The 10,536-nt window shown below is 39.6% G+C and overlaps 1 protein-coding gene across 4 annotated transcripts in view; it reads left to right on the forward strand.

Annotated features, from left to right (window-relative positions):
* The window catches only part of LOC137244027 (zinc finger protein 737-like), a 193,991-nt gene extending 183,662 nt beyond the window's left edge, over positions 1-10,329 (forward strand). For all 4 annotated transcript variants that reach the window (XM_067772455.1, XM_067772456.1, XM_067772458.1 and 1 more), the window contains one exon: positions 9,905-10,329. In XM_067772455.1, the coding sequence (XP_067628556.1) occupies positions 9,905-9,908 (4 nt within the window). In that variant the 3' untranslated portion in view covers positions 9,909-10,329. The remainder of the gene's footprint in view (positions 1-9,904) is intronic.
* Positions 10,330-10,536: the final 207 nt, after the last annotated feature.

A 10,536-nucleotide genomic window follows, 5' to 3' on the forward strand; every position in this document is an offset into this window, starting at 1 on the left:
CTGGAGGGGGACAAACAGCCCAATGGTGCTGCAAGTCCTACAGATAAACCTCCAACACAGTAAAGTGGCGTCGAGCGAACTTCTCCTAACCCTTGAGGAGAGTTCGTTTGATGTGGCGCTGATCCAGGAGCCGTGGCTCTCATCGGGAGGAAAGGTTTCTGGATTTAGCGCGCGCGGGTTTGGCGTTTACTACGCGCAAACGGAAGGACGGGTGCGAGCTGTAGTAATGACAAGGAAACAGCTGCATTCATATATGCTGCCTAATTACTCTACAGAGGACCTCGTAGTGGTGGGCGTTGAGCAAAAGAATAAGCAGGCATTTATCCTGGCGTCCTGCTACATGACCCATGCTGCGGAGGTTCCACCGATGGAGTGCAAAAGGCTAGTACAGGAGGAAGAGCGGAAAGGGCGGTTGGTCATAGGTGCAGATGCAAAAAATGAATTCCTAACAAGGACGCTTATGACTGCGTATAACAAAGCTTGCCCTCTAAGAAGATTCAGAGGAAATGCAAAGCCGCCATGGTGGAGCTGAATCTTCTAAGAAGACAGGTAAAAGAAATGTTTAAGCTCGCAAAGACCGCGGAAAGAGAAGCGTGTCGGGACGAGTACAGGGATCTACTGAGGATCTACAAGCGTGAAATTTTCAGGGCGAGGAGAATCTCATGGAAAAGTTTCTGTACGGACATAGAGCGCTCCAGCGAAACAGCACGGTTGAAAAAAGTCCTAGCAAGGGGAAACATAGTCCAGGGACTAATGAAGGAAGAGAACGGGGAATGATCACGTAATAGTGAGGAATCCCTTGAGGTGCTTCTCGACACACATTTCCCGTCGGGAGACGGTTTAGAAGAGCCAGACGGTATATTCCCGGCCATGCTACAAGTTTCAAGTATGGCGGTCGTGGAATGGCTTAAAATAATATTCGATGGGTGCATAAGCCTGAATCATGTACCGCACTCTTGGAGAACTGCTGGTGTAGCTTTCCTACCAAAGGCGGGGAAGATCGGTCACGTGTATCCCAAAGACTATAGACCCATACGCTTAACATCATTTCTGCTCAAAACCGTTGAGAAGCTGATAGATGTGTACATAAAGTCCAACGTGGATGAAAAGCTGCTCTCCACAACACAGCATGCGTACACCAAAGGCAAGTCGGTAGACACCGCATTGCATAGGGTGGTAATAAGCATAGAGAAATCCCTGGAATATAAGGAGTATGCTCCAGGAGTCTTCTTGAACATTGCCGGGGCTTTCAATAATGTTTCTAAGTGGGCGATTATGGATGGTCTTAATTACATTAAAGTACATCCCGCCTTAATCAAATGGATCGGCTGCATGTTAAATTGCAGGAAGATTACATCACAATGGGGATTGTACGAGGGCACGAAATCAGTGGACAGGGGCACGCCGCAGGGAGGGGTGCTGTGGACGCTGGTCAGCAACCAACTGCTCAGGCGATTCGATGAGGGACCCGTAAAACTTACGGCCACGCAGATGACGTTGCAATTGTCATAAGTGGAAAGTGCCTTCCAACGATTAGCTCTTTGATGGATCGGGCGCTTCGGGATATTCATACCTGGGCATATAATGTCGGGTTGAAAGTCAATGCGGAGAAGACGGATATGGTCTTGTTTACAAAGAGGTACAAGGTCCCAAATTGGACCCGGCCTAAGTTAGGAGGGGTAACCTTACAGGAGAAACCTTGCATAAAATATCTGGGAATCTTCCTAGACAGTAAACTGTCATGGAAGCTCAACGTGGTGGAGAGGGTGAAGAAGGCCTCAACGGCACTCTATGCATGTAAAAGAAAACAACGTACCACAAAAAATTAGAGGGGGTATGCACACTATCGATGCTTAGCATTACGGGAGCCCTGAAAACAACCCCGACGGCTGGACTGTATGCCATTCTGCACTTTGCACCTGTAGACCTGGTAGCAAAGAACATAGCATTAACAACTTCAACCATGCTCCGTGCCTCGGGGCAGCTTGAGCGCCGACCATATGGTCATAGTAGTATAGCGTCATCAATCACAAGACGAACATACTACCTGATTCCCTATCTGCGCTTCGAGGGAGATCTTAAGGCCACTATAGAGGTGGACGGTAGGCGCAAGGGTGCGCAAATGGCGACGCGGCGATACATGTGTACACAGATGTTTCCAAAGTAGTGGAAGGAGTAGGGTCTGTGGTATACTGTGCTGATCCGGAAATAAGCAGATCCTACAGGCTGCCGGATTACTGTACCAAAGCAGTATAAACCCTGGAAGAGAATAGCTTAAGCTGAAATCGTGTTAACTTTTATATTTACAGTCAAGCAGCAATTAAGGTAATAATCTCGCAAAGCACAGCATCTAAATGCGTGTCAGAGTGTAAGCAGTCTCTGGAGAGACATACATCTTTATTGGGTCCCAGGGCATATGGGAATAGATGGGAATGAAAAAGCGGACGAACTAGCTTAAAAGGGCGCATCCCTTGAAACTTGCTCCGTAGACGTCCCAATTAGACTGGGCGAGATTAAGCGAAGGCGAGAGGTGCACATGATCGACCGAGCGGGAAAGGCGTGGGTTCAAGCGCGGGGCTGTAACGTGTCGAAGATTATGTGTAGGTCTTAAACCTTAGACTAACAAAGTTGCTTCTATCATTATAAAGAGAGGACTGTAGACTCATGACCGGTATTCTGACTGGATACTGCCTTTTGGCGTCACATGCCTTTAAATTAGGCTTGGTCAGTGATAGCAGATGTAGGAAGTGCGGGTTGGAGGAGGAAACAATCGAGCACGTTCTGTGCTCATGCCCTGCACTTGCCAGGCTAAGACTCCATCTATTAGGAGTGATACAGCTGTCAGATCTAGAAGCAGCAAGTGGTTTAAGTCCTAGGAAGATTCTAGTATTTGCCAAGAGGACGGAGTTATTTTATAACATAGGTCCTGGTTTTTGATAGGGTTTTTCAGTTTGGTCGTTAAAACAAACTTCTGGTAACACTACCTACTTACTATGGTAGGTGTCACACCCATTTTACAAAGTTTTTTCTAAAGCTATATTTTGCGTCAATAAACGAATCCAATTACAATGTTTCATCCCTTTTTTCGTATTCGGTATAGAATTATGGCATTTTTTCGTAATTTTCGATATCGAAACAGTGGGCGTGGTCATAGACGGATTTCGGCCATTTTTTATACCAAGATAAAGTTAGTTCAGGTAAGTACGTGAACTAAGTTTAGTAAAGATATATCGATTTTTGCTAAAGCTATCGTGCTAACGGCCGATCGGAAGGACAGACGGTCGACTGTGTATAAAAACTGGGCGTGGCTTCAACCTATTTCACCCATTTTCACAGAAACCAGTTATCGTCATAGAGTCTATGCCCCCACCAAATTTCACAAGGATAGGAAAATTTTTGTTCGACTTATGGCATTAAAAGTATTCTAGACAAATTCAATGAAAAAGGGCGGAGCCACGCCCATTTTGAAATTTTCTTTTATTTTTGTATTTTGCTGCACTATATCACTAGAGTTGAATGTTGACATAATTTATTTATATACTGTAGAAATATTAAATTTTTTGTTAAAATTTGACTTAAAAAAAAATTTTTTTTAAAAGTGGGCGTGTTCGTCATCCGATTTTGCTAATTTTTATTAAGCGCACATATAGTAATAGGAGTAACGTTCCTGCCAAATTTCATCATGATATCTCCAATGACCGCCAAATTACAGCTTGCAAAACTTTTAATTTACCTTCTTTGAAAAGTGTGCGGTGCTACGCCCATTGTCCAAAAGTTTACTAATTTTCTATTTTGCGTCATAAGGTCAACCCACCTACCAAGTTTCATCGCTTTATCCGTCTTTGGTAATGAATTATCGCACTTTTTCGGTTTTTCGAAATTTTCGATATCAAAAAAGTGGGCGTGGTTATAGTCCGATTTCGTTCATTTTAAATAGCAATCCCAGCCCATAGCCCAGGAACGTACATACCAAATTTCATCAAGATACCTCAAAATTTACTCAAGTTATCGTGTTTACGGCCGGACGGACGGACGGACATGGCTAAATGAATTTCTTTTTCACCCAGATCATTTTGATATATAGAAGTCTATATCTATCTCGATTAGTTTATGCCTTTACAGGGTACCATTATGCGAACAAAATTTATATACTCTGTGAGCTCTGCTCAGCTGAGTATAAAAACGTAAACAAACATCTTGTTCTTCCTTTTTTTCAGGCGTACGTACGCTCAGCGACCAACATTGCGTACAGATTTCGCCTGCAGCGTCTAATACGCGTCGATGACGCCTAGCCTCGTGTGCACCTTGCTTTAGTCAATAAAAAATCAGGTGATCCATTCTATTTGTAATTTTGACGTCTGTGCAGAAGTTATCACACTTGTCTTATCCACAATGCTTATAGTTATGGCTCGCGAAATGTTAGAAAGTGCTTGGAGAACAAAGGGGAGGTTTCACCTCCATTTCGAATTTTGTGAATTTTTTTTTTATTTCCATGGAATAAATATTCTGTGGAAGTATTTTTTGCAGATATATATGTAACATAGAATACATATAGGTGAACATAGCTTTATATGTATGATTATATCTTCACTAAAAGTTATTATCGATAAATCCATACCATCAATGTATTCTTAATGGAGTCAGAATAAATGTAAGGTCATTAAAACACGCGGGCTTAAATATTTATTGGATGCCGACGTCACATGGTGTCAGAAAAAGTATAATTATCTTCAAATTAAAGAGAAATAAGCGGCACAATGGTAGACCCTCCAAATGTGACTCCTGAAGCAGGCGGAGTCTTTGGAATCAAACCACCGAAAAACCTAACCTTAACCAATGACATGCATACAAAGTGGAAACAGTGGATACAGTAATTCGACTGGTATGCATCTGCTATCCAGCTTAACAAGAAATCCGATGAGATTCAAGCAGCAACGTTAATGGCAAGTTTAGGTTCAGAATAAATATCTATAACAGCTTTAATTTGACCGAGCAGGAGTCGAAAAAAATCAGTGTAATAAATCACTTTAATCCTAAGTTAAATCTATCATTCGAGCGACTCAACTTCTTTAAAGCTGCACAAAATGAAAACGAGTCGTTCGACGACTTTTTGAGCAGGATGTAAACTTTAGCGAAAACATGTGAATTTGGCGTATTACATGACTCCCTTATTAAGGACAAAATCGCGTTCGGCATAAAAGCAAATCTCGTTAGAGAAAAATTATTAACAGAGGAAAATTTGACTTTGGCGAAGGCGACAACCATTTGCAGAGCCAGCGAGCAAGCAACCAGACAGGTAAGAGAAATTGAAATTTCTCAACCAGCGAACGTGTTCTCACTCAGAAAATCAAAAGAAAAAGACAATAAAAGTGAAAAAAAAATGTCTATGCAAAAGGTGTGGCACAACACACAAGGCTCGTTCATGCCCAGCATACAATAAAACTTGCATGAAATGTCAGAAAAAGAATCACTTCGCATCGCAGTGCGGATCGAAAAAAGAAATAAGCAGAAAAAACGAGGGTCCAAACAGGAAAGTAGACACTCTGAGCAGCACCGAAAGGGAAGAGACACTGTATGTATGCACTGTGAAGACCAACAGCGAAGAAGATTGGGTGGAGTTAGTAAAAGTCGGGTCAACTAAATTCATGGAGCGCAATGTAACGTTCTACCAGAGAGTATCGTCAAGAAACTTCAAGGGAACATACAGTCATCCCACACCAAGCAACTTATTAGCTATACAGGAAATAAAATACTTGTTGCTGGTGAAACAGAATTGACTTGCGAAATCAAAAACATGCAAGTAAGCGTCAACTTTAAAGTAGTGAAAAAAAATTTGTGTCCAGTACTAGGAAGAAAATCATGTGAAGAGCTTGGGCTGATAGCCAGAATAAAAATTTAACGTTGAATAAAGATGACGACATCTTCGAAGGACTAGGATGTTTAAGAAACTATGAATATGACATCGACTTAATAGAGAAACCAAGATTCGAAATAAAGCCGGCAAGAAGAATCCCGTACGCCATAAGGGATAACGTAAAAAAAGAGCTTCACAAAATGGTGGCCATGGAGGTTATCAAACCCGTAAAATAGCCCACCCCAGTCAGCCCTATGGTAATAATCAAAGGTAAGAAAGATATTCGAATATGTATTGATCCTTCAGACGTAAATAAGAATACCAAAAGGCGCCACTATCCCGTAAAAACAATAGAGGAGATCGCAACAAGAATTGCAAAATCTAGGTATTTTACATTACTTGATTTACGACGGGGATTTTGGCAAATAAAAGTCTCCAAACGAACGCAAGGCTATTTAACATTTGGTACTCCGTGGGGAAGATACTCATGCCTGCGTCTTCCTTTCGGCGTGGTATCGGCTCCAGAAATATTTCAAGAAATAATGACAGATCTTTTAAAAAACATAAGTAATGTAGAAGTCGCAATGGACGATATCCTTATTCACGCAGAAACTAAATGATACCACTGAACAAGTACTGAACATCCTTCGTCAGTCCGGATTGAAGTTGAACAGAGAAAAATGTATATTTAAAGCCACTCGCTTGAAATTCCTTGGGCACATCGTCTCATCGAAGGGACTGGAAGTTAACCCAGATCGAATTGAAGCAATTAAAATTCTAAAAAACCCTACGAATAAAACCGAACTTCAGCGTCTACTAGGCATGGTAACATATTTAAACAAATTCATCCCTAATATGTCAAAACTTACAGAGCCACTAAGAGAATTATTGAAAAATGATTCTGCGTTTATATGGGAAGTTCAACAAGAACAAGCGTTCAATAAAATCAAAGTTATTGACACAAGCCCTTGTTTTAAAGTTGTATGACGTCAATGCACCAGTACTCATTTCGACGGATGCAAGTTCCAAAAGCTTGGGAGCAGTTCTCATGCAAGATGAGCATCCAGTGGCCTATGCAACAAAGGCACTGACAAAGTCAGAACAAAATTATCCTCAAATCGAAAAAGAGGCGCTTGCTATAAAATTTGCGTGCAAAAAATTTCATGAATATATATGCAACAAAGAATTAACCATGAGTTAGATCATAAGCCGTTGGAAGTGATATTTAAAAAGAGCATTGATGTCGCGCCAGCCAGATTGCGCAGAATAATGTTCGATGTAATGCAATACAACCCAAAGATAATTTATAAAAGAGGTAAGGAAATTCCAATAGCTGATGCGCTAAGTCGCGACTGTGGTCACAAGTCAACCGAAACTATCGCTGATGTGACCTTAGAAGTCATGATCGTATTGTCTATGTCTAAAAAATCCGTCGACGAACTCACCCAGGCAACAGCGGATGACGAAAAACTTCAGACATTAATTAAATTCGTCTTACAAGGTTCCCAAATGAAAGCAGCAAACTTCCGATGGAAGTTAGACATCACCATAACTTTAGAGACGAAATATCTTATTATAATGGTATAGTATTCAAAGGTGACAAGGTTATAGTACCAAGAAAACTAGTCCCAAAAATGGTTAAAGCTATTCACATAGGACACTTCGGTATACAGAGTTGTGTTAAAAGAGCGAGGCAAGGTCTTTATTGGAAGGGACAGTACAGTGACATCCTAGAAATGACTAAAGGTTGTCCAATCTGCGAAAAAACGGAAAGAGCGAAAGATAAAGAAGAAGTCTTAGCAAGAGAAATCCCAACCCTTCCATGGCAAATAGTAGCCTCAGATATACTGTTCTTCAAAAATGAACCGTAAGTAGTAATAACAGATAGTTACTCAAACTACACGGATGTGAAAAAGCTGAAAAACCAAACAGCTCCGGAAATAATAGACCACCTCAAGAATTGGTTCTATGTACACGGAGTACCAGAAGTGTTCGAAAGTGATAACGACACATCATATAATAATAAAGAATTTAAAGAATTTGCAAACAATTGGAGGTTTAGTCACCGACCATCTAGTCCTCTGCACTCACAAGGCAATGGTTTAGCAGAGCGAGCATTACAACTAGTAAAGAATATCTTAAGGAAATGTAGCCTTGACAATACAGACTACCGAATGGCACTGCTCAACTGGAATAATACGCCTAGAGATATGATACTGGGTTCCCCAAATCAAAGACTATACAGTAGAATCACGCGATCACAAGTCCGAATAGCTGACCATAACCTTGAACCTAAAATAATGAAAGGTATATCTAACAGGCTTTATTCAATGCGGGAACAACAAGCACATTATGCAAATAGAAGCACAGTGAAAGCAGAAACCTTCCAACCGGGAGATCAAGTGCGAATGAAAATAGCCCACAGAAACTGGTCAGGTGGTAACATACTAAAAAATTATGAAAATAACCCAAGATCCGTCTTAGTTCAACTAGACGATGGTCGAAGATTCAGAAGAAACACATCTAAAGTACGTAAAGCATATGCAAAACTACCAAGGGCAGAAAAGGTAGTAGTACCTCAATCAGCAGACAGTTACCCGTCACAAGTAAACCCAGCATATAATGAATCACTCGAGCATGCTCAATCAACAAACATAGCTGAGAAAAGGGGAAGAGACGGCCAGGATGTTAATGTAGAACCGAACACTCAAGCATTAGACGAACCAACGCCAAATGCCGACGTCACAATATAGCCTGTTATATCACTTAACGGTCTCTTTAAATCTCTTCTATATATAAAACTGCAAGTGGACCCTTTACCAACTTCGGTAATTTTTCCAGACTCATTCCCTAAGGCAACGAAGTAGTTTACCAAGTTTTGTAATGGCAACTTAAACCGTTTTTGTATTTTGACTCATAATATTTTAAAAATTGATTTTTCAGAAATGAGCGGCGCTACGCCCCTTATTGAAAATTTTAAATAGAGGTAAGTGTTTCAACCAACACATGAAATTTGGTTATTGTGGCTGCATCATTTACTGAATAATCACTTTTTTTAGGTTTTCTAAAATGTATATACATAAAAAGTGGGCGTGAGTAGCGTCTAATGTCTCTCATTTTAAATAGCTATGAGAGATGAGTGCCAAGGAATCCACACATAAAATCTCAACAAGATATCTTAAAATTTACTAATGTTATCGGGTTCACATGGCTAAAAGAATTTCTTTTTCACCCGGATTATTTTGATATATGGAAATATGTATTTATTCTAATTAGATTGTTTTACTCAATCGTATGATAACGCCTTATGTAAGCTCGACTTTTAGTGGGTTATATCCTTATATAAAAGCTCGTAATACAAAAGTGGTATCTTTATCTACTTATGTAAGCCTTATTTTATTTGATCTATAAGCCTTATAACAAGGTAGTTATTTTTTACTAATGACTTCTAATAATTCCTTTTGTGAGCTTTATTTTAAATGAGTTATAAGCCTTATACTAGGTTCAAACACACACCAAATTGGCAATTTATACTGGTTTGGCAATTTATTACGCAATTTGTCATATAATAAATTGTAATAATAAATTGCCAATTTAAAAAAAATTGCGTAATAAATTGTTTCAACCTGCAAATGCAACATTGTAAAGTGTGTTTATTGAGTATATTTAAACGTCACTTACGCATGGCTGAACTATATGGTTGGCTCATTTCATCAGCTGATTTTATGCCTTTCATTTCACTGGAGTAGGTACTGTCAAAAGAAGATGGCAAAATCAAAATGAAACCAAAACATTGAACACATTTTCTTACAACACACAAAAATTTCAAAGTTTTATGTTTTCATTCCATTCCATTCACCTAATACCAACAAGCACATTTTGACAGTCTCAACAGAGATATGTTGTTACTGTAGAGATGAGCCAACCAGCTATCAAATTACTATTGTGTAAACTAAATAGAGTTGTATGAACACCACTCAATTTAAATCGAAATAGCCTCAATTTATTTTTCTGTTTGAACATAGTATTATACGTAACGTTATCTTTCAGATAAACCTTATGCCACACAGTACAGAACAACAAGGACTATTATAAAAATTACACCAAGCTCGTACTTATTGCGCTAAATTATCGAAAACAGTAATTTGGACAGTTGGTTGGAATGCAGCTGCTCGAAATCACGTCCATTCTGACAGCACTGATAATCAATTAAGAACAATACAGCGATTCTAATAACACATTCAATGATACACAAAACGGATTTACTATTAATTTTGTATGCTTTTGTATGAACGTTGAGAACTCTTGCTATGAGAAAGGGATGACGGAGTGGTAATGTATTATGTCATAGCTATCAACATCAAAATTTTGAATTTAGGCTAACAATGTACATAAATAACTAAATAAATATATGATATGATGTGTGGCTCGGAACCATGCCCATAACCTGCAGCAAAAAATTTGGAATAGTTAAATACAGCTGACTAATAGTTGACTACTTTATGGGATACCAGAGTATAACTCACTTGACTTCTGAAAGTTAGCTAATAACCGGTTGTAAAGAAATGCAACATTGCAATGGCAACCACTGTGGAATTAAAAAAACTCAAACCGAAATAATTCTAAGTGGGAAAAAATTTGTCTGACGGACTGATTTCACGCAACCAGAATAAAAGCCACTT

This window comes from Eurosta solidaginis, chromosome 3, assembly GCF_040869045.1.
Source record: "Eurosta solidaginis isolate ZX-2024a chromosome 3, ASM4086904v1, whole genome shotgun sequence".
Classification (NCBI taxonomy): Eukaryota; Metazoa; Arthropoda; class Insecta; order Diptera; family Tephritidae; genus Eurosta; species Eurosta solidaginis.